Below are 25,644 nucleotides of genomic sequence, written 5' to 3' on the forward strand. Positions count from 1 at the left end.
TCCTATAATGTGGTGACCAGAACCGCACACAGTACTCCAGTTGTGGCCTACCCAGTGTTTTATACAGTTCCAGAATAACTTCCCTGCTCTTATATTCTACGCCTCAGCTAATAGAGGCAAGTATCCCATATGCCTTCTTAACCACCTTATCTATCTACCCTGCTACCTTCAGGGATCTGTGGATATGTACACCAAGGTCCCTCTGATCTTCAGTACTTTCCAGGGTCCTACCCTTCATAGTGTAATCCCTTGCATTGTTAGCCCTCCCTAAGTGCACTACCTCACACTTTTCCAGGTTGAATTCCATTTGCCACTGCACCGCCCACCTGACCAGTCCATTGATATCCTCCTGCAGTTTAAGGCTATCTTCTTCACTATTTACCACCCTACCCATTTTCGTGTTATCTGCAAACTTCTTGATCATTTAAGTCCAAATCATTTATGTACATCACAAACAGCAAGGGCCCTAGCACCAAGCACTGCAGAACTCCATTGGAAACAGACTTCTAGTCACAGAAACATCCCTCTACCATCACCCTCTGCTTCCTGCTTCTCAGCCAATTTTGGATGCAGCGTGCCGCTTTGCCTTGGATCCTATGGGCTCTTACTTTCTTGGCTAGTCTACCATGCAGGACCTTATCAAAAGCCTTGCTAAAGTCCATGCAGACCACATCAAATGCATTACCTTCATTAACACTCCTGGCTACCTCCTTAAAAAATTCAGTCAAATTTGTCAAACACGACCTTCCCTTAACAAATCCATGCTGACTATCCCTGATTAATCCATGTCTCTCCAAGTGCAGATATATCCTGTCCCACGGAATTTTTTCCAGTACCTTCCCCACACCAAGGGTAGACAGACTGGCCCTTCCCCACACCAAGGGTAGACAGACTGGCCTGTAATTTCCTGGTCCATCCCTTCCTCCCTTTATTAATAATGGGATAATGTTAGCATCTCACCTGTGACCAAAGAGGATTTGAAAATTACTGCCAGGACCCTTGGTATCTCTTCCCTTGCCTTCCTCAACAGCCTGGGATACATCTCATCTGGGCCTGTGGATTTATCCACTTTTAAGGCTGCTAAACCCACCAGAACCTCCTCTCTCTCTATGTTAATTTCCTCTAACACTTCACAGTCCTCCACCCTGATGTCTATACCTGCATCATCCTTTTCCATTGTGAAGGCCGATGCAAAGTATTCATTGAGGACTGCACCCATGTCTTTCGGGCCCACACACAATTACCTCTATGTTCCCTAATTGGCCCTACTATTTCCCTAGTTATTCTCTTGCTACTTTTTAAGTTCCGCTCTGCACTTTTTATACTCCTCTAGGGACTCAGCTGTATTGAGCCCTCGGTATTTGCCACAAGCTTCTCTTTTTTCCTTAATCCTAACCTTTATGTCCCTTGACATCCAGGGTTCTCCGGACTTGGTCCCCCACTTTGCCTTTATGGGAGCATATTTGCCCTGTACTCCCACTATTTCCTCCTTGAATGCCTCCCACTGCTCTGACACAATTTTATCTGCAAGTGACTGCTCCCAGTCCACTTGGGCCAAATTGCATCTCATCTTAGTAAACTTAGCCTTTCCCCAGTTTAGAACTTTTATTCCCGGTCTAACCTCATCCTTTTCCACAACTATCCTAAATCTAACTGAGTTATGGTCACTATCTCCAAAATGCTCCCCTACTGAAACACCTGCCCGGGCTCATTTCCAAATATTAGATCCAGAACTACCCCCTTTCTTGTTGGGCTATGTACTAGTTAAAAAAGTTCTCTTGGGTAAAACTTAAGAATTTTGCTCCCTCCATACCTTGCACACTAAAACTACCCAAGTTAATATTTGGGTAGTTAAAATCCTCTACTATTACTGCCCTATTATTCTTACACTTCTCTGAAATTTGATAACATATTCAATCCTCTATCTCTCCCTGACTGTTTGGGAGCCTACAATACACACCCAACAGTGTGTTTGCCTCTTTTGTGTTCTTTACTTCTACCCATATGGCCTCATTTGATGATCCTTCGAAGATATCATCCCGCCTCACTGCTATAATTGATTCCTTGATCAATATTGCGACCCCCCATCCTCTTCTATCCCCCCTCTATCTCGCCTGAAAACTCTATAACCAGGAAGGTTGAGCTGCCAATCCTGACCTTTTAGCCAAGTCTCGGTTATAGCCATGATATCATACTCCCATGTGCCTATCTGTGCCCTCAGCTTGTCTGTCTTATTCCTCAGGCTCCTTGCATTAAAATATATTGCATTTAGCCTTGCCAAACTCACTTCTTTCTTATCTAGCCTATGTTTCCTCTGCCTTCCAGACTTACTAGCGTTTTAACTTCTAATTCCATCTCAGTTTCTCTCCTCCCTGAACTACTTTTCAGGATCCCGTGCCCCTGCTAATTTAGCTTAAATCTGCCTCAACAGCATTAGCAAACCTCCCCACACGGATGTTGGTCCCGTTCCTGTTCAGATGTAACCCGTCCAACTTGTACAGGTCCCACCTCCCCCAGAAACAGTCCAACACCCCAGGAATCTAAAGCTCTCCCTCCTGCATCATCCTTCCAGCCACGCATTCATCTGCTCTATCCTTCTGTTCATATACTCACTACTGCATGGCACCAAGAGTAATCCAGACATTACTACCTTTGAAGTCCTGCTTTTCAATTTCCTACCTAACTCCCTAAAGTCTGCTTGCAGGACCTCATTTCTCTTTCTTCCTACGTCATTGGTCCCAACATGGACCAAGACCTCTGGTTGTTCACCCGCCCCCTTCAGAATGCCCTGCAGCCGTCACGTGACATCCTTGATCCTGGCACCCAAGAGGCAACATACCATCCTGGAGTCATGTCTACGGCCACAGAAATGCCTTTCCACTCCCCTCACTAACGAATCCCCTACCACTATTGCTCTTCCACACTTCCTCCCCCGCAGCTGGACCACCCAAAGTGCCATGGCCTTGGCTCTGTTTGGCCTTCGCAGAGGAATCATCACTCTCACCATTTTCCAAGGCCGAAAAACGGTTTGCGAGTGAGATGCACTCAGGGGATTCCCTCACTACCTGCCTGGTCCCCTTCTTCTGTCTGGTGGTCACCCATTCCCTCTCTGCTTGCACTTCCTTCAGCTGCGGGGTGACCACGTCCTGAAACGTGCTATCCACAAACCTCTCAGCCTCATGAATGCACCGTAGTGCCCCCAGCTCCCGTTCAAGCTCCAAAACCCAGAGCTCGAGTTGCTCCAGTCAGAGACTGCACACATGGTCATCCAGACTACCAGGAGCATCTACGATTTCCCACATAGTGCAGGATGTGCAAATCATGGGACTGAGCTCCCCAGACATACCTTAAATAAATAGAATATGGACCTTTGCTTTTATTTTACCCTTACTCCTAATTAAGTATAGACTGGATGCTAGATCCTCTAGATAGACTAGATCCTCTAGGTGCTACTGACTGCCTGTCCCAGGATCCTCCCCTCGCACTCTCCTCTAGGTCCTGCTGACTGCCTATCCCAGGGTCCTCCCCTCGCACTCACCACTTCTTGCCTCCAGCTTGACGCCTCTCTCCCAACTCGCTGCCTCTCCACTCATCACCTCCCTCCCAACCTTCCTGCTCGCTGCTTCCCTCCCCGACCCTCCCACTTGCTGTTTCCCTCACTAACCCTCCCCGCCCAACCCCTCCCCATGCTTGCTGCTTCCCTCTTCCAAATCCTTGCTTTGAGAGAGAGCTCGGGGGACAGTCAGCAAGAGGGAGGAAGCGAGCAAGAGCGGGACAGGGGGCTGTAAGTGGGAGGGTCAGGGAGGGAAACAGCAAGTGACAGGGAGGTAGCAAAAGGGAGGGTTGTGGAGGGAGGCGGCAAGCAGGGGACTCGGGGAGAGGAAGTGAGCGGGAGAGTCGGGGAGAGAGGCGGTGAGCGGGAGAGTCGGGGAGAGAGGCGGTGAGTGGGAGAGTCAGGGAGAGAGTCGGCAAATGGGAGGGTCGGCAAGCGGGCTGCAGGAAGGACAAGTGCTGGCACAGCTTTGGGCTCCAGGAACCGACACAAGTGGATTTTGAGTGTTAATGCCACCTGATTAATCATGTCAGGCTTGGTTCTCGTCCATTAATTTCCTGTCGTGGGAGAGTCCACGTGGGGTTGTTCACAGGGTAGAGTGGCAGTAAACCTCATTTACCCACGAGGATGTGCATGGCCATAGTAATTACTAGATTGTTGCATGGACGCACAGGCACACAGCTTAGAGGGAATACAAGCAGCACTTACTGAGCAATAACCTGCTCATTGAAACTCAGTTCAGGTTCTGCCAGGTCCACTCAACTCCAGATCGCATGACTGCCTTGGCCCAAACATGGACACAATCCAGGACAAAGCATCCCACTTACTCGGTACCCCCTCCACTACCAGTCCACTGTGGCTGCAGTGTGTAACCTTGGCAGGATGCACAGTAGCAACTCGCTAAAGTTTCTTCAACAGCACCTCTGAAATATTTGACCTCTACCACCTAGAAGATCAAGGACAGCAGGCACACATGGGAAAACAATCACTTCCAAGGCCCCCTCAAGTCACAGACCATTCTGACTTGGAAATATATTGCTGTTCCTTCACTGTCGCTACGTCCAAAAAGGCATGTCATCAGGCAAAACGAGGTGTGTATGATTATGTGAGATCCAATCTTTGGATTACACAGTCTACATTAGAGCTGATAATTTAGGGAAATATAATCCAGTAGTCTCTGATAGTAAATCCGGACAACCAGTAAGGAAGCTTGAGGTATGAACTGCTGAGGTACCATTCTTTGAAATGCTACCGACACTTCGTGCAGGAGCAGCAAGGAAGCCAGGACAAGAAACATCAGAAAATGGGTAAAAATGTGGTGTAGAAAGCAAGGCTGTAGTATTTTAGGTAACTGAGATACCTTCTGAGAAAGAGGCAGCCTTATTCATTGGAGAGACTTAACTTAAACAGAAGAATTTAACAATCAAAAGAAAGGAGTTCAAGCTAGCAAGTTGGGAAATGAAGGCCTATAAAAACTGCTGAGGAAGGGTAAGATGGGGGCAACGAAGCGTGCACAGTAATATAGAATAGAAATGCTGATTATTAGGAAATTGTTGGTTAGACAAGCAAGAAAGTGAAGTAAATGTATCAAAGTTGTAAGGATGAGGGCAAATCTTAAGAATAAATAAGAACTGACTGAAAGGTGGAAAACCGTATCAGAACGGGAGGGGAATACTGGGTGAGGTATCTCAGATCAGTGCTTTTTCTAACATATGGTTTGCATTGATAAACTCAATGTAGTCAAATTTTCAGATGATACTAGATTAAGAAGAATGGTGGGGTTGAATGAGGCAGCTCAGAAATTACAGAATCAAGTGGTCAAAATGTAACTGAGCACAAAAAATTGGTAGATGAACTTTAATGTAGACCAGTGTGAAATTTGCACATAAGGAAAAATGGGTGACATGTATTCCACAGGGCTGAAATAGTTAACAATGAAGTTGAGAGAGATCTGGCAAGCTTAATAGACACAATGCTCAATATGCCTAACCAATGCAAAGCAGCAATCAACAATGCATAATGAACTACATAACTACAACAGATGACTAGTCAAAGAAAAGCACTACCAAGCTGTCTGCTGCTCTGGTCTTACTGCACCTCAAACACTGTGTCCGGGTTTGATCATCAAAACACATTCAAGTCTTACAGACAGAATGGAAGAATCACAAGGTTGACCTCTAGTGCAAAAGGTGGAGAAATTTGAGATTTTCAGATTGGAAAGGAAATATCAATTGAGAAAAATAGATAAAATCTTATGCAAGTAAACAAGGTAGTTAAAGCTAGGGAAAAGTTAATTTAACTTGAAGCAATATTTTGAATTATGAGGAAAGGAAAAGGGGCAAAAATTCAACCTAATAAAAAGACAAATTTAAGACTGATATCAAGAAGTTCTTCTACATAACAGAGTGATCAACATGTGGAATGTACTTCCAGACAAAGTGCTGGAGACAAAAACCCTGGAATCATTTAATAAACAATTAGATACTGCAATGGGAATGGTAGGGTCTTTCAAGATGAATAAACTCACAAATTCTGAATGGCCTGCCTCATTAGTAATTATCTTGTGATATCATGCATAGGGGTTAAAGTCCTTGCAGAGAATGGGATTAATCTGTCTAACGTACTTGTATTTGTCTGTGGCAGGTGTCATGGTGTTCAGCAAAGCCATGTGTCAAACCATGATGTGAACTGTAATGATACTGCAACATAATTTGAACTGAGTGAAAAGAATGAGTATCCCTGCACAATTCTGTATTCAATACTTTGTTTCCTCATTAACCCACTTGACTAAACACTTTCAAAATAACAAATAAATGAAATTCTGCATTACAAGTCCTCATATGGTAATATGCTTTAATCCTGGTACTATCTTTTCAATCAAGGTCTGTATTTCTGTGTCTCCATTCCTCACTCTCATTCCAATTTCTCCAAAAACAGACTATTTGAGTTAATTCATGCAGCAGTTAAACTTTATGATTATATTAGATCGCCCAGAGCATTATTCACAGCGAGTTGGATGACACACTGCTTTATAACTTAGGCATGTTAATAAAATGGAATGAGAAAAGTGGTTTAGGAAGTGCTTGCTATATACAACTATTAATATATGTAACTACCTCAATAAATGTATAGTGTGCATTTCCTGTCCATCACTCTTTTCCATTCCCTGCCCATCAGACCTCAAATCTCCTACGTAAATTTCTATGTCATTTTAAAAACATATCACGAATCCAAAGAGACATTTGGAATATACAGAGAAAATAGAATCATAACAGTTTGTTTATAAAATAAATTTTGCCAATTATATCAAAAAGGGAACAAACAAAGCCAAGGTGCTGGTCTGCAGCATTGTATAAAATATATCCACACACACAAACACTCATTACAGGTACTGGAAAGTTTAATTTGTGGTCACAGAGAAATCAAAGTTTAAATATACAGAAATCATTCTAAACAAAAGAAAACTTCCAATCACTATTACCTCGGTTTGAGAAGCTTTGTTTCTGTGATCCAGGAGATGGATAAGCAGCACCCATAGTTCCTTGACACAGCTGCACTGGTAATGGCAAGTGGTGAGTACTTCAGATGGTCTAACCTGAAAGGCAGAAGGGGAAGAAAAATCTGTTGTTCTTCATTAAACAAAGTACAACCTGAGACAAACAGAATGAATTAGAATACAAAATCATGCTGTTAGTATAGTTCCCTCTTACTCTCACATTCTACGTACACTTAAATTAATTATAATTAAAAGTAGACAAGGATATTGGGATGAATTTTTGATTTGGGGTGGGAAACCTAAGTCGGGTATGTTTTTGGGTCCCGAGCCCACTCCCGGATCATTCTTTGGGATTTTGACTGAGGTTCCCCCTTTAATTAGCAGGGAGACAAGTTCCCTGTCCAATTAATGGTGGCAGGTGGGCTCTCAAAGCTGGAGGGCCAATCAGAGGCCTTCCAGCTTGAGAGCAGCAGAAGGCTGCAGTAAAGGGTATATGACTGAGAAAGTGCTTCAGCATGGAGGTGCCCTCTCACCAACTTTTATAAAAATTCAAATAAAGAATAGAAAAAGCAGCCATGCCATCACTCTGGGGAGGGAGTGGGAACAGGGTGGAATCCCTCTATGGAGCAGCCTTTGGCTGCAGCCGCGCCAGGCAGGCAGGAAGGGCCTCTAGGCTTGCCAGGAGGGCTGGCCCCATGCAAACTAGCGCCCCCCACAAATGCACCCCACCCCCACCTTCTACCTTCCACTCCAGGCTGCACCCCCATCAAGTTGGGAAACGAGGCCTAGTAGAAAATCCTAATAATCCTCCTTCAATTGCCCTTAAAAAAGGCTCTTAATGAGCCTAATTGGCTACTTGCCTCATGGGAGCAGCTAGCCCAGCCACAACCTGAACCCGCCCACCCTTTAATGGCCGGTGCTGGGAAATTGGCACACTGGCCAACGCCTGCACTTTCAGGACTTGAGTGCCTCCGTTCCTGATCTCAGTAGGACCTGAAAGTTCAGCCCATTAAGTGGACAGGTTGAACTGAACAAAATAAAATCATAAATTAGAAGAAAGATGATTAACAATCATGAAACAGGTTTACAGAAAACTAAATTATAATTGAGTTACAGTGTAACAAAGCAGAGGAAGGGTTAAATTTAAATTTGAAGATCACAGAGTAGTTTAACATACCTAATTTTAAGCAGCAACACAGATTTAGCATCAAATTCAGCATGGAAGATTGCAATGGATTCCCTGTTTTTACTGCAGATGCTCAGTGGAATATTCTTCTGGCTGCATTATTTTCCATATCAGAATTTTGTATTTGTTCTTGGAATGTGGGTCATGTTGCCAGGTCCATAAATATTGCCCATTCACACCGTCCTGAACAACTAACTGGCTTGCTATGTTACGGGTCAACCATTCGTTGAAAACTAGTCATGTTTAGGACAGATTACTAGTTCAATAATATAACCATTAATTTATCGTACCCTTAATGCTTTGTGCATTACCCTCATTTAAGCATAGCTAATGTTTTTCCGAAAGAATAAAAAGGCACCAAACAAAAATAATTTTCCCACAAGAAAGCATGTAATAAGGGCGGGTTACGTGTCTGACCTGTAATTTTTAGATTAAAAGCCTATGTTTATGTATCAATTATATACTAATTTATTGGGGTAACAGAAAGCTAATGTCACTGCTGCACTACAGATGCTGTGCACATGCACTTGAAAACAAATACCGCTTTGCTTATCCAGGATTTAGAACGGACTAAACAATCGGATTAAATGAGTCAAGATCCTGGAGCTCCCTATGTAATAGCATTATAGGAGTGCCTTCACCACATGAACTGCAGTGGTTCAAGAAGAAAGTCCATCACCACCATCTCAACGGCTCTTAGGGATAGGCAATAAATGTCAACGTTGCCAGGGATACCCACATGTCGAAAAATGATTTGCAAAACATGTGTGAAACCACCAAAATGGTTTTGCTTTTGCATTTGTAGTTTTGGTTGCTAATAATTAGTGCAGCTATGTTTATTGGCATTATTAAAGAAGTTATATTTCAAAATAAACTATTGGAATTAATAATCTTGCTTTTATACAACCAAGTTATTTTGAAGATTTAAGGAAGGTGAAAAACAGAAAATAATTTTGCTCCTCCATTCTAATACATTAATATATTTTGTAACCTAGAAGAGAGCTTCAGTTTTGCACTTCAATGTTCTCCCGCTCTATACTTGCCACATATACAATGGAAATAGCCCTTGCGTATTGTATGGGGAGAGGAGCTTCCTTCTTTATGACTCAGCAAAAATAAGCAACAAGAAGCACAAATTATGCATTCATTGTTACGCAGTAGATCCCAGGTTTGCTTTGCTCTCAGTATTACAAGTCTAAAGGCCAATAACTGATGCTAAAATTAACACTTTAAAATTATTTTCAAGAATCTCTTTCCACTTAATTCACAATGATGAAATTACCTGTCATGACAATAATGAATAATGATTAAGTACTTGGTCAGAGCTAAAAGGTTTCATATAGAAATTCTGCAGGCAATTTTGAGGGGGTGTAAGTGTGACAGAGAAGTCTTACAACAATCTATCAGCTCCGTTGCTGACTCAATCCTTGACCTTGTGGCTGGGACTATTTAAATATTTGGGATGGGCACCTGTGCATCTAGTGATGCAGCAGAGGCACTTGCCCCCATTGTGGAAACAGAACACCTTGTCACTCCAAAATGGGGTATCTGAAGCCCAAATCAGGCCAAAGCTAAGTGGCATTAAGACTTAAAACGGGATCTACATTGCTGTCAGCGGGTGTAGGTCATGCTGGGCCAAACAGGCGAGCACAGGAAAGCTCCCCACCAGATATGCTCTAAAGGCATTCTGCAACTTAATGGTGGCGGTCCAAAAAGAGACAGTCCTCCCAGAGCATAATTTTTCGGGCACATGACAAATAGCATGAACCTAGCAGACCTGGGTTCCACCCCAAAGCTAAAATCCTGCCCCTTCCAAGCTCTTGATTTTCTACTTAATTGTTTACTTTTAAGACAGCCAAATCACCCTCCCAAACTTTGATCCGTCAGGAAGAATTGTACAAGACCAGGATCAACATTACAGAGCATCTGTCAATCAAAATTCTCCCCTGTTCACAAGAACATCTCCCTTCATTTTGTCTCTTTTCAACTGGCATATTCCAAGCTATTGTTGCTCCACTCCTGCAGAGCTGTGATAATTAATGGGAATATTCTTTTCTGACTTTAATAATAGTTTCCATTGCTAATTTTAAATCCCTTCTCTTCGTATCAACACACTCCAGCGTCATGAGTCAAATGCTCTCCTTACAGAGCTCAGGATCTGCAGGTCTACCTCATTAATACAGTGCTAAAGCAGTACAGTGGAGTAAAACAACCAACAGCTACTAGGAATACACAAGTTGGAGGCTAATACAGGACCTATGACCAGTGGCAGAATTACTTTGCGAGGAAATAAACCAGTCATGCGGAAATCTGGGTCAGGATACGACTTGTATACAAGGCAGTGTTCTCTACTTTTACCGACAAGTAGGGACACAAACTTTCAGCCTTTCAACTGGGCATATATCAAACACAACTAAATGTTTGGTTATTAGAAAATAGCTATTTTAGTTTTCTACTTTGGCATCTGTTTAGTAGTGATGCCATTTTATCCAACCGCATTCCTGTAAAAAAAAATTATATATTTAAGGCCAAGAAAATCACTCTCTACCTTGGTATACTTGTTAACTGCTAAAACAATTAGATCATGTAGAAGGTTGTTACAATGGTCTTCAAACAGGCTGACATTTGTCAAGTTTTTTCCAGTCAAATTCATGAACTGATGTGCATAAATTACCGGACCTGAAACAACAGGAGAAAAAAAGGTTCAGCAGGACATAACAGGCAGTAACATAAACAGCAATAAAATTTGCCACTTGCTATATGCAAATAGCATGTATATTTATATATCTTCACAAAACCACCAGGGAACATAGGTTAATTAAAAATGCATTGGGAAAAGTTAAGGTGCTGTCAAAATATGTCACATAAAATGAACTTCACATTGATTTATTTTTAAATTAGACTGAGTGGTAGTGTTGACAATTCTTTTTCTTACCCCCATTGCAGTTCCATGATCTATTTCTAATCACTAGCAATGGTTAACTGTAATAATTGAATGAACAACACAGAACTAGTCTCTGCACTCCATCTAGCTGGTCTCCAGAAATAATACCCCAAAATCACCAATTCCCTTAAATATTTCTCCAACCCCACCCTGAAGTTTTCAACACTATATACCTCCTTAGGCAGTCTAATCCAGTTAAACCAAAACTGTCCTTGCACCTTCCATCTTCTAGTCAGTGTCTACTCAGTATGGAGTTATGATGATCATGAACATATTATCAGGGTTCACTTTACCTGGTTCACTTTACCTATTTCCTTGAAAATCTTGAACACTTAGATAACATTTCCCCTGAGCCTCAATTCTCTCGGGTAAATAATCTCAGGCTCTTTAACATCTTCTCATGGCTTAATGTAAACATCAAATTGGTTGCCTTTTTTTGCACTGCCTTCAATTGCACTTACGAGATCAGCATGTAAAGTTATTATATGGCTCAGAGATTTCATTAGAAAGATCCATAACCACAAATTACTCAGCCAAATAGTGCACCTATGGGATACCTTACTAATCATCTGACTTACAGCTATTCACTTGATTCTCAAGGCACTTTACAGATACCATTTGAATACTGTACAAGCAAAACTTAAAAAAATTATTTATATTCTAAAATTTAAGGAAATTGTAATCTTCTAGTTATTTTATCCCTATTTGTATTCCCACCTCTATGCTTGAGCTTTTATGAGGCTTGGAGCCCAAATTACTTGGAGCTCTTTCTCAATGTCATTCCATACTAGCTGTCATGGATTACATCAAACAGAGGGCAACAGTCCTCCCGAGTTTTATTTTCAATCCACCTTGTAATGCAGAGCTGTGCAATCGCTATAATACTTTTTCTATTAATGAATAAGCAATATTCATCGCACAATATGATGCCAGCTAAAATTGTGGTTGCAATGGGCTCTTTGAGTGGAATCCAATACTCAAGTTACCATATCAGGCTCTTCGGTATCAAGACATTTTATTTTCTACTATTTAAGTATTATTAGAATTTTAAACCTAGTCAGGTTAGTTTTCCTGGATAAAAGGTACAATCTGGGATTTCGGGCATATGAGCATGTGGAAGTGACAGACAAGAAAAGATCCACTGGTCCATCTATCCCTTCCCGTGCAGTGTATCACAATACAGACATTCTTCAGCCTCCTGTTGTCATGTAATCTCCTGGGAGAGGCAAAAAGCCAAGGTCAATTAGGAAATAAAATTTGGAAAATTCCTCAATCCGATCCCGTTTGGTAATCTAAACTAGTGCAGGTGATCACACAGACCCTGATTTACATGATAGATATGAGATAATCTTGTACGATATAATCTTCGCCTCAGCTAGAAACAAGTCTAGTTCTTTAATGAAGGAATCAACCTTCACCAGAAAAGGTGACAACCTATTCAACAAGTCCACCACTCCATGGGGAAGAACCACCTAACATCCAACCTAGTTCTGTCTTTACATAGCGTGATCCCTGATCCTCCATAAGATATTCAGTTGAACTAAATGGCCCACATAAACACAATCTAGTCCCTTCATTATTTCAAAGATCTTGACCAAATCTCCCCAGTCTACACCTTTCTAATACAGACCCAACTTCTTGAATATATCTGAGCACTTAAGATGTTTTACACTTGGTATCAATCTTGTGGCCCTCTTGTGCACCCTTTTCAAAGCCTCAAAATTCTCCACCATGTGAGTATAAATGCTGGGCACAGTATTCTAACTAGTGCCCAAACAAGATCTTGCACTTTATAGTGAATTGTCCTGTCAATACAACCCAAAATCTTAATGCTTCAACTATAGCTTCACGGCAGTCGTGATGAACCTTCAGAGGTTGATGTACTGTGACACCCAGATCTTTCTCTTACATCATTGATTTCAATTCCCTGTAGGATGTAAGCATTTCACCTGCACAAGTCCATACCACTGCAATATACTTATCTAAATTAAACATACTTGCCAGACACTAGCCCATTCTTCCAATTCAAGATCTATTTGCAGTAAAAACTGAAAATATTGGAAACATTCAGCAAATCTAGCAGCATCTGTGGAGAGGAAAACAGATTTAACGTTTCAGATCTGTGACCTCGTTCCAATGAAAGGTCACAGACCTGAAACGTTAACTGTTTCTCTCTCCACATATGCTTTCAGACCTGCTGAGTCTTTCCAGTATTTTCTGTTTTTATTTTAAATTTCCAGCAACCACAGTGTTATGTTTTCCTATTTGCAGAAGTTGTGCACTGTCTCAGCCCTAACATGTGCATATCCTGCTATTGTTCACATCATTTCCCCAACAGCCACAGCTAAATCACTAATCAAAATAGTAAACAGCAAAGATCTTAAAAACAATCCTTGCACTCCTGGCAACCAGTCTCTAAGCAGATCCAAATCCATTGGCCAAATGTACATAGTCAGTCATCAATCCACTGCGATAGCTCACCACTAACTTCAAAGTGTTCTATATTGTACCTCTTAAGAGGTACTGCTTATCAAAGGTTTTTTGAAAGTCGAGGCAGATGCTGAATATCAGGTCACTCTTATCCAATAACCTGGTAACTTCTTCAAAAAAAATACAACCAAATTCACAAGACACAGAATTTTATTTGTAGCCCATGTGGTAAAATTAGGTTATCTTTGGAGGGGTCTACAAATGCTGGTTTGCGAATTGTGGCATTGCAACATCCATAACCTGAAACTTTCAAAGATGTGGCTCTTTGTGGGTGCAGGCTGAACTTTATGATTCACTCTTATCCTCCACGAGGCTCTGCTACTGCTGTTGTACCTCAAAGGATTTACGCTATTGTCTTTGTTATCTCTAAACTTAACTATTCCAACGCACTCTTGCTGGCTCTCCCCCAACCGACCCCCGCAAACCACCACTTGCTACCCTCCATAAACTTGGGGTCATCCAAAAACTCTGCTGCCTGCACCAAGTCATGTTCACCCATCATCCCTATGGTCACTACACTGGCGCCTGGCAAAGCAACATCCCAATTTTAAACTTCTCATCCCTATTTTCAAATCCTTCCATGGACTCACCGCTCCCTATCTCTGTAATTTCCTCCAGCTCTATAACCTTCCAGGTAACTGCGCTCCTCCAACTCTAGGCATCTTGAGCCTCCCTGATTTCAATCGCTCCACTATTGTTGCCATGCCTTCAACTGCCAAGGCCCTGAGCACTAGGATTTCCTCAGGAAACCTCTCTGCCTTTCTTTATGACACTGTTTAAAACCTCTCTCTTTGACCAAGCATTTGGTCATCTTCCCTAATTTCTTCTTATGTGGTTTGGTATCAAATGTTGTTTGATAATACTCCTGTGAAGCTCCTTGGGCTGTTTTATTACATTAAAGATGCCAGATGTTGTTTCTGTTGCTGTTATGAATTTGGGTCTGTTGCTGGTGTGGATGCTTCTTTTCTAATTACACACCACCTTGCATCTGTTAGCACAGTAGTGTAACAATGAAAATCCTTTGTGATCTGGATCAGGTCATATCTTCAGCATATGTGTGTTCTTTTATTACTGTAGGCGCACCAAGTTAACTACAGGTGAGGCTTGGGAGATTCCTACTTAAAAACCAGAAAGCTACGTTTGGTCTGTTATGTGTCCTGCAGATGGTGTTACAATTAGCAGAGAACAAAGAAGCTTGTCAATAGCAAGGTGGCATATGTCTCCTAAGACAACTAAGATGTTACTAGCAAATGGGCTATTGTTTATAACCCTTCAAAACTGGCCCATTCCACATTTAAAATACCTATCAACTACAGTAACACGATAGTGAAAGCTCAGTACAGGACAGCTGCAGCAGCCAACCAGTTCAGTCAAACGTCTGTTCAAATTTAAGACAACCCATGTCCGAGACTTATTTTTACACAAAATGGCCAGAGAATCCTAATCCATGATTTTTATGGACGATTATGCTTACCCAACATTTTTTCACCGAGTATATGCAGAATTTCTAGCACTGACCAGTGAATGTCCAGATGCAAATGCAGCAAATGCCAGGATGGTGGAAAAACCTAAAAAGACAGACATGTTGATCAGCGAGGCATACAATATGGAGCAGCATCTCACTGAGACACAGCTGCAAGTGTTTCAACTTGCCACAAATTACTTTGGAGTTCAGTGGCTTATTATGAGAATAAAACATTTACATAGGGAAGGATCCCAAAAAACGGCAAGAGATGAATGACCAGATGATCAGTGAAATATCAAAGCAGGCGGTACCATTTAGTGCTGGATATGTCCAAAGTGTTACAAATATGAAGTAGGTAAGATTATGATGTTTTGGGGCTGTCTCTTTAATTTGTGATAAAATGAGGAATGAAGGGGGTCACGTGACCTGTTCTGAATTCTGCCCGTTAACAAGCTTGGGTGGCTTCATTGTTCAAGGTAAAGGAGGGTCCAGGCTTTCTTACTGGGAAGAAGATTTGAGTAAACAATGACCAGGGCAGCTGTGCAGATGGTGAATACACTGTTAGTCTCCAACTCATAGGGAGGTGTTAGGATGTCAGGTTTTGCCAGTGGTTATACTTTAAACTGTCTATTTAATTCCAAGATAAAATGGAGTTGGGGGATCAAGAGGATAGGTAATTTGCACTTCTGCCTGCATACAACGTCCATGTGACTCGCATTGTCACGGAGATGGGTTTTGAAAGGGGAAGCGTCCATACATAGCAAGCCATTGTAGGATCAAGTTACAGGGTTTTTCTTAAAATATCCCTGAACCTCATAGATAAATTAGTCCTCAAAAATCTGGGAGAGAAAGAGAAAGTAGATAAGATAGAGGCAGCTAGTCCTGTACCTTAAGCAGAGAAAATACTGGCTTTGTCAGTCAACACATAAATCACAGGTGGGAGCTCACACTCAGATTAAAGAAACAGAGTATGTGAGGATTTAAACAAGACTGGAAGATTTGCCTAGCTTGGCTGGGGAGAAGCATCTCCAATTCATCCTTCACTGTGAAAGTTAACTCGGGGATTAGAAGTTATCGGGCTGAAAAATGAAAAAGGAAGCAGGCTGTCAGGAGCTGAGAATAGCTTTGGACTGCTTCCAGGAGAATAAGGGGAAGTTTCTGTTATTTTAAGAATTAAATGGGGGAACTTTAATGTAGTTTAGAGTATAAGTTGCCTACTAAATAGTGTTTAGGCAATGTTGCTTTTGGTTTATTTATTACAGGAAATTCTTGAAACTTTAAATCTTGCCTTGTGATCCTTTCTGTCAGCCACTGAAAATTCAAATATCTTCCTAAAAGTTCTTGGTCTCTACGGAGATCGTAACCAAAAGAAAAAGAAAAAGAAAAAACAGGCGAAGTGGAATTGAGGCAGGTAGTGTTAACAAGGATATGAGAAGCGCAATGGCAGGTGAGGAGATAGGGGGTGGTGGGGAAGAGTGGAGAAAGAGTGCAGGAGAGACCCGAGGTCAAGATCTGCAATGCCACCACTATTGGCAGAGTTGAATGATGGCAGATACCAGCATTATAAGGAGCATAATCAAAGGTATGAAAACATGCTATTACAAGGGATGTTACAGATCCTTAGTTGGAGTGACAAAGTAAATCCAATTACAATGTCATCTATTAGCATCACAAGAGAATGACTACAGATAAGTGCAACAAATATTGGAAGTTTAACTTGAGGATCTCCATAGAAATGTTACTTAGGATTTTTCAATGGAACACATGACTATATCTTATTATATTCCTTTATGGGATGTGAGCATTGCTGACAAAGTCAGCCTTTTATTGCCCATCCCTAATTTCCCTGGAGAAGGTGGTGTTGAGACACATTCTTGAACACCTAGAGTGCCATTAGGAAGTTCCAGGATACTGACCCAGTGACAATGAGGGAAATGACAATATACTCCCAAGTCTGGATAGTGTGTGATTGAGAGCGGAACTTGCACTGGTGGTGTTCCCATGTGCATGCTGCCGTTGTTCTTCTAGGTTGTAGAGTTTGCTGACTTGAAGGAGCCTTGGTAAGTTGCTGCAGTGCATCTTGCATACGGTACACACTGTTGCCCTTGTGCATTGGTGGTGGAGGGAGTAAATGTTTAAGTTGGTGCATGGGATGCCGATCAAGCGGGCTGCTTTGTCTTGGATGGTATCGAGCTTCTTGAGTATTACTGGAGCTGCACCCACCCAGATAAGTAGAGAGTATTCCATCACACGTCCTACTTGTGCATTGTAGGTGGTTGATGGGCGTTGGGAAGTCAGGAGCTGAGTTGCTTGCCTCAGAATTCCCAGCATTTGGCCTGCCTTTATAGCCACACTATTTATATGGCTGATCCAATTAAGTTTCCGGTCAGTTGGAACTATGTCGCCATTCCTTCACTGTCACTGGGTCAGAAACCTGAAACTCCCTCCCTAACAGCACTGTGGGTGCACTGTAATGTACCTCCACCACTTGGACTGCAATGGTTCAAGAAGACATCTCACCACTACCTTAAAGGGCAACTAGAATGGGCAATAAATATTGGCCTTGCCAGGGAACTCACATCCCACGAAAGAATAAAAAAATCTCCTGCAGCGATATCCTTGGGCTGAGACAGCACTGTCAATAATCTTCCATCACTTTGTTCATGATTGGGAGTAGACTGATGGGGTGGTAGTGGCCGGATTGGACTTGCTCTGCTTTTCATGGACAGGACATAACTGGGCAATTTTGCACTTATATGTATATATTCTCCTGTGCCATTGTTCATGATATTGAACTCGAAGTCTTGCAAGAACACAGATGTCATACCATATAGCAGGGCAAAGACTTAACCAGGAGTAAATTTCTATAATTAAAGGCTTCATACCACATGCTGCAGAGCTTTCCATTGTTGACACTTGTGTACACAAGAGATGTCGTAGCATGTTATACTTTCAATTCATTCTAGTTGTCATTACTGTATAAAGCTACTTCCATTATGGTGCATTGCATGCAATTCCTGTGATATGCAAAACATCTTTTTCACATTTTGGCATGTTCAAGGGCAGAATTTAATGGGGCACCTGGGAGTGGGTTGTGAGCTGGGGGAACCATAGAATTGAGAGGGAAGGCGGGGATGAAGTGCCTGTCACTTTCCTGACACTGTGCAATTCTCAGCAGCAGGGAAGATAGAAGACAGCCTTCCTGCCCAGAGGTCAACTGAGGCCCTTAAGTGGAAAATTAAGGGCTATTTAAGGGCCTATTCCCACTGCCACTGGTATTCTACCAGCAGTGGAAAGGTCCTCCATCACATTGGCAGACTGACCTGTAAAACCTAGCAGTCTCCCTGTGGGACTCAGGGAGAGTGGGAGGGGCCTCCTGATCGGGTATTCTGGGCCCACAGCAGGGCCCCTGGCAGCAAGGACTGCACCCAGCAGAAACCCACCTCCCTGCCCTCACCATTCTTTTCCCCCTCCCCCCACCAACCCAGGCCTTCATGACTGGCCCCGACAACCCAACCCCACTTATCTGGGTTCCAGGGGAGCATCCATGACACTGCCCCAGGCCTGGTGCAGTCCCAGCAGTGACTACTGCTCCTGATAGCACTGCTGGGACTGAGAAGCTGCTGGCCCTCCATTGCCTGACACCTCTTAAGAGGCTGGATCACTGCCCTTAAAGGGACGGGAGCCCCAATGCCAGGCAGCTAATTGCCTGATGGCCACAGAATTGTGTTAGGGCTCCTGGAAATGGCCAAGACGGGGTTGCCTGCCACTGAGACCATGGCTGCCATGACAAAATTGAGCCCAAACTGTGGTTTTAACACTGAGTTTTCAGATGTGCTCTTCAGGTTTGGTCCAATAAAGTCCACCGATGATGTGAGCCACAATCTTTTAGAGCTTTTATCAGCACGGGTGCAAGCTATGGTTTAGTTGATATTCATGAGGGCTTCATTAACAGATTTCCAGTTGTATGAACAATGTATAATTTTTAAGTTGAATATGTATTTCTGTGTTAAGAAAGATAAAGTGGTTTTAGTTTCATTTAGGTTGTTTGAGAGCCTTGGTGTCTGGGAGTCCGGACTGACTCCAGGCTAAGAGGTCAGGTCTTTTGGGTTTGTTTGTATATATACAATTTTAATGAGATTTCACAACCCCTGAAGTTAAAGAAATGGGTTAAAAGTTTAGTGACTGTGGGGAGGAAAACACAAAGTAGAAAAAAAATTACTGTTGCCTAGCGACAGTGGTCCAGGGACAGACACAAAAAAAGGAGTCGAGAGGGAGAAAGGGGACAGAGTTCAGTGCGTGTCGGAGAAAGGGACTGGAATTTTAAGCTCTCTGATAAGAAAGACTACAAGGGAATTAGGCACAGTAGTTGACCAAATAGTCAGTTATACAGCGTAGTAAAATGATCAGCTTGGCAGAGGTGTTACTGGAAGACTGAGTTTAGGGAACTCATTTGTTTGTTCTGCAGTTGAAAAAACAGTGAGTTTACAGTGCCACTTGGGTGTCTCGGGGAGAGATACGAGATGGGTGAGAAGCATCGAGGGAATGCTCAGGAATTCCTGGGAGAAAACCATTTGCCACTGTGCCGTCTCAAGCGAGAAGCCTTTGTGTCAAGTTAGTGGTAACTCTTCACTGGTTTGTGTGTGCGTAAAGATATTGCTGGGGTAAAGGAGTAGTGTGAATTTGAACCGTCGTCTTGTGCTTGTAAGGGGATCTTTCAAACCTTTTTATCTGGTGTAATGTAGTCCATTTTTCTTGTTTAACAAACAGTTAATTCTTCGTGTCAAAAGTTCATCGGCAGACTCCTGTGAATTTGTTCTGTAACTTTCCTCCATAGTTTCAAAAGAAAAGGTAGGAGCTATCAAACCAGGTTTCACTCTGGGATCTGACTTCTCCAGTATTAACATCAGCTGTGATCGTAAAACAGTCTTATTTATAAAACGTGACACAAACCTTTCCCTGGTTCTGTACTGAGAAATTGGCCAGAATATTGCTGGAAAGTTCACGGAGTTGGCCAATGAATAGAGTAAGTGCATGTAGCTCCTCCACTAATACAGAGGGCAGCTGGGCTTCCAGTTCCTCATATGGATGGACAGGCTCTCCACTTAATCCTCTGGAAGACTCCAGATACCTGTACAGCAAAAAATAAATACATTTTTAAAAAATTACTTCTTCCGCATTTATTTTTGCTGTATATTTAAGAGTACTAGTTCCACATGAGCAATGGGCTTTTAATTCCCATTTCGTGCTCCTAGCATCAAAGGCCCCCCCACCACCCCGCCCCGGTTCAGTGTTATAAAAATGTCTCAGACCCACCCTTGGAAAAAATGTCTCTTCTAAACCATGTTCCCTTTCTGATACTAACAATTAATTATGTGGCTTCCCAGAGTGAGATTACCAGTTTGCCCTATCTGATCTCAAGGTGGATGCAAAAGGTCTTATGGCACTATTTTAAAGAAAAGCAGGGGAGTTATCTCTGTTGTCCTCAATATTTAGCCCTCAATCAATATCACAAAAATAGATTATCTGTTTATTATCAGATTGCTGTTTGTGGGAGCCTGCTGTGCGCAAGGTGGGTGCCATGTTTGCTGCATTTCAACAATGAGTACATTTCAAAAGTATTTCATTGGCTGTCAAGCACTTTGGAATGTCCGGTAGTCAGGAAAGGTGCTATATAAAGCTAAGTGTTTGTTTCTTTCACCTCATCAGAAATATTGCAGCCATGGAAACATGGAGAGGATGCGGTATAAAGACAGTATTGCTGAAGAAAGACTATTTTGTTGAAGCTTTTTGTCTTGTACTCATCAGGATAATCACAAGAATACCAATGTCAGGGGAAGCCACAGCTTTATACTATATGAGAAGAGAGTGCTGATTGGTTGGCAAGTAGACTCTGATTGGTAGAGGCATTGCCATAGAGAATGCACCAGTTAATGGTGACTGACAGTTAACTGCCAAGCATTGTTTGAGATTTAAACCAGACAGCTTGACTCTGAATGGTCAGGGATTGCCCTGAGGAATGAATCAGCGAATGGCTGTCACTTATTTTGTTTAGCTGAAACAGATGCAATGCATGTACATGTTCTTTGTGTCAAAGAACAGGGCCCTGTGTATTAATATATGTAGCTTCCAGTACATACAAATTTGCCTCACTGCGAGTCTAACTGACAATCTGAAATTGGTTGTCAGTGTAATTTTTTAACACACTGAGGATTATTTAGCAAATATTGTCCAATGGCTGGCTCATTCCTCAGGGCAATGCCTTGACCAGAGTCAAGTTGCCTGGTTTAAATTTCAAACAATGCTTGGCAGTTAACTGTCAGTCAGCATTATCTGGTGCATTCTCCATGGCAACGCCTCTACCAATCAGAGTCCACTTGCCAAACAATCAGCACTCTCTTCTCAAACAGTGTCAAGTTGTTGCTTCCCGACATTGGTATTTTTGAGATTGTCCTAACAAGTCCAAGGCGAAAATCTTCGAAAAAATGTTTTGTTTCAGTAATATTCAAGTTCTGTACTACCAAATGACTATTTATAATGACAGACTTAAGAAATGTGACTGCATTAAGCAGATAAGATTAAGCAGGGATTTAAATGAAGTATTCAAAATTATGAAAAGTTTCAGAGGGCAAATGGTGAAATAATATTTCCTTATTTTGCCTTACAGATCAGTAACAAGGCGGTTTAATTCCAGATCAGCATTAAATGGGAGGTTTGGAAAGACATTTTTCCACAAAAAGCGTTATTAGGATATAAAATGCTTTACTAAGTTGTGGAAGCTGGGTCAATCAAAATAGTTAAGAAAGTAGATAAACCCAAAGATACTGAAGGGTGCAGGGAATTGGGACTAGCTCCAGTACAGATTCAACGACCAGCTGATGCGGTGAATTCCTAGGATTCTATAATGACTATTCTAAATTGGCAAGCAGAATCATTCAAGTTCCAAACCTTTCACAAGTAACAAACATCCTCCAAATTAGTTTAGCGGCTCTTTATTATAACCTTTGAAATATCCTGAATGAATGACAAATGTAGATTGACAGATTACCTGAAAATAAATACTTTGATGTACTGGAGGAAGTTAACGCACTGCTGTCTGATTTCATCTGCTTCAACATATACGCTATTAGCGTGTCCTGTGGTTTTGTTTTAAAAGACAATGTAAATAAGCATTACATCAAACTGCATACAATTTACAACATTCCTATGAGAAGTGACTTGATTGATGTATTGGCCCAGATTTTCCTGTCAAAACAGTGGTGAGGCAAATGACACAAGCCATTATTTATGAGTAAATAATACAGCAAATTCTGGCACGGGGCAGATGCAGAGTTAAACTCAAATATCCAGAAGTTGCTGCATCACTCCAATCGCATTGTCTGGCAAATCTGCAGTCGCAGCAGTGCCAGGTTCGAGAATTGCCGACTGCTGGGGCTACAATCAATCCCCAAAGAAGAGGAGGTTAAGGAGGCCAAACTTAAAGTAAGACCAGATTTTCAGCAGGGCCAGGCTGGCAGGCATCAATGAGGGGGATGATTGGGGTGGGGGCCTGAGTTTGAGAGGCCGGGGAGGGAGTCTGTGACTGGTAGCTAAGGGGGCATAGGCGCAATCTTGGGAAGGGTTCCTTGGTTAGACACAGAGGAGGTCCCCAAAAGGAGGTTTCCCCCACTTCCCCAACACTACCGAGCTACCCACTTGATGTGGGCCTCCCCCTGCTTCAGGTTTCTGTCACTGTGACACTATAAACTTGCACTTATAACAATTTTCCAAGCAAAAAAAATGTATAAACCAAAACATGCAAGGGTAAATCTAACTAAAGGCCGATGATGTTGGATGTCCTGCTACAGAAAAAGACAGCCCAATGTTTATTCCCATTGCTTGGAAAACAACAATCCAATATGTTGAACTGTATTTAAAGATGTCTTATTGTAATTTTGCCTGTTTAAAAAGCATCCTGGCACATTTATAATTAAATGATAGGAGGAGAAATTGATCCCCATCACGTTCATTTTTTTGGACCAAAAAAAAATGAACATAGAGGAACCAAACATCATCTTATCCACCTGATCTGATTTGCTCCAAATTTGACAAACATTTTAATCCATTATGTTTATGTGGAGCCAGGATCTATCTGCAGGCTGACTCAGTGTCAGAGACAGCAAATTTTCCTGAGGCATCCAACTGCTGAGCTACATCAGGACACCCAACTGACATCCGCATCTCCTCAGTTTTATGCAGACGAGGCCCAGAAACTGTTTTCAGCGAGATCCAGCCCAACATCTTCAGGCAGACGTTACCTTCGCAACTTTCATTCTGCACTGCAATCCAAAGCTATTCCAATTTCTCAGTCATAATGTCCCGTGCCATAATTCCCTGTACTCAGCTAAATGCAGCCAGATGTCCCTTGTAGTCTGAGAGCAGGTTGTATAGCTAACTAGTTTAGCTAGAAGTAGAACAGCTAGACAGCTTAATTTGACAATCTCACCACTCAATCCAATAATTGTTATTTAATTTTCAGGTTTGGCATGCAAGGGTATGTTCTGCTGTGTGCAGTTATCTAATGTAACAGAGCTAAACAAAAAAAAAAACTGCTCCTCTGGGCAAAAGAGCAAGCTCGGCCCTATACAGCATCTGGCCTACAAGAGAATATAATAGTTCTATACTTCCAGATTTCCAGCCAGAACTTAAAGGAAAATAGTAATGTCGGGAGAAATGCCCTCAAAGCAAACTGTTTCCTCCATTTATTCTTGTCACGGCTTCCCATTTGGAGCTGTTAAGACAAATTCATTTCACTTTGAACACTTACGGCCAGCAGAGAAATTATACTTTCTTCCAAGCATTGTGAGATAATTTGAAATGAGTTGGAAACCAAAGAAACAGTGCCTACAGTGCCCAACCAGGCTGCCCCTCTTTTTCTCCTTCCCTAATGTGTTAAGGACAAAAGATTCAGGATGACGTCCCAAATGAAGGATTAACAATTGTGGCACTGCAGATTTGTCAAGTGATAACCAACAATCACAACATATCCACACAGATAAATTACACTCAGTTTCTATCGAAGGAGAGAAAACAAATATGTGGCAACTATTAAACAAAATGAAGCTCCGTGCCAGAGAAAGAGTGTTGTGCAATGAGGAAATCAATAATTAGTAATAAAATAGACAAACGTTAACATCCCAAAAGTAAATTAGTGAAACATGAATCTGTTAGAAATCTGGCTCAATCTTTCCACTGGGACTGGCTGGTAGTAAATCAATCCTGCCCTCGCATTATACATTAACGTAAGTTTTGATATTTCAACATTTGACTTAAACTAGCAAGATCAGTTACTAAATACAAAGGAGTGATAGCTGAACTGGACACGAGTGGCAAACAGTATTTTAGCCAACATGTTTCATTAATCAGTCAGGAAGAGAAAGGAACCATTCATTCAACCATATACTTGCCAAAATCACATGAACTAGCCTGTGCCAAGCCTTCTAAACGGCTGATTTGTTGTCTGAAAAAGAACAAATTTGGATTGTTTTAAATTAAGTCGCCTTCATGTTCACATTTTAAAAATCATTCTTAATCAGTTAGTTGAAGGCCAGGTACAAAAATTAAATAGCACAACTCGATTACAAAAGGTGTGGTTTGCTGGATTATTTATGTGACTTAATTTTCAGGCAAGGACTATAAACCAACATGCAGCACAGGACTGTAACAGTCTTCATGTGCTCAATTTAACAAAAAGAAATGAAATTGCTCAACACAGATTTTACAAATACAGTATTCAGTACGTTTCATGCCTTCTTTTTTTTCCTGTAAGATTATGATTTAGAGCAAAGCCCCATTGGAGGTGGGAAATACCAACTGCAGATGTTGCTGTGGTCTCATCCCCACCCAATCTCAAACTATATGTTGTTTAAAGAATCACAAGGATCCAGGAAAATTATCCATTTTTTAATATTTAATGTGCACACTGATACTTGATACATAGCCCAACACATATTGGACTTATCAGCCATTTCTGAACCCTTCGAACCAGAGTGGAAGCAAGTCATCCTCAATCCAAAGGGATTGCCTAAGAAGGAGGAGAAGAAAGAAGAAGCTACTGCGTAGGCCCTGGGCCTGGGAACTTCCTCCCTACACTTCTTCATGGTAACATTTTTATTATTACCCACTTCCTTCCTTCTTGCATCCATTCTTTTACGAGTATGTTACGCCCTGTTATTTTCTCAATGGCCTGCCATTCCGCTCTCCCTGTAGGTTCCTTGTTCTGGGCGCCGCTTTGTTTTCTTAACCCACTTCTCCTAATCATGTGCCTAGCTGCAGGCCCAGCTTCCTTCTTGATCGCTAAAGCATGTTGGACCTTCGGCCACCCACTTCCCTCCCATTCTGTTCCCGAGAGCAAAAAGCTGCCCACCTTTTTCACAGATTCATTTTTTTCTTTGTCTGTTCGCATGTCCGTCCTTTAACATTCACATCAGCACACTTGTAATCCAACATTTTCTTCTTTTCAAAACCCAAC

At 41.9% G+C, this 25,644-nt stretch overlaps 1 protein-coding gene across 1 annotated transcript in view; it reads right to left on the bottom strand.

Moving 5' to 3' along the window:
- The window catches only part of mms22l (MMS22-like, DNA repair protein), a 147,356-nt gene that overhangs the window by 117,628 nt on the left and 4,084 nt on the right, over nucleotides 1–25,644 (bottom strand). Inside the window, exons 4-9 of the mRNA XM_078542289.1 lie at nucleotides 24,581–24,633; nucleotides 22,183–22,270; nucleotides 20,088–20,265; nucleotides 15,144–15,237; nucleotides 10,784–10,914; nucleotides 7,035–7,148 (exon numbers count right to left, since the gene is read on the bottom strand). Coding sequence (XP_078398415.1) covers nucleotides 7,035–7,148; nucleotides 10,784–10,914; nucleotides 15,144–15,237; nucleotides 20,088–20,265; nucleotides 22,183–22,270; nucleotides 24,581–24,633 — 658 coding nt within the window. The remainder of the gene's footprint in view (nucleotides 1–7,034; nucleotides 7,149–10,783; nucleotides 10,915–15,143; nucleotides 15,238–20,087; nucleotides 20,266–22,182; nucleotides 22,271–24,580; nucleotides 24,634–25,644) is intronic.

Source organism: Cetorhinus maximus, chromosome 5 (assembly GCF_964194155.1).
Source record: "Cetorhinus maximus chromosome 5, sCetMax3.hap1.1, whole genome shotgun sequence".
NCBI classification, from domain to species: Eukaryota; Metazoa; Chordata; class Chondrichthyes; order Lamniformes; family Cetorhinidae; genus Cetorhinus; species Cetorhinus maximus.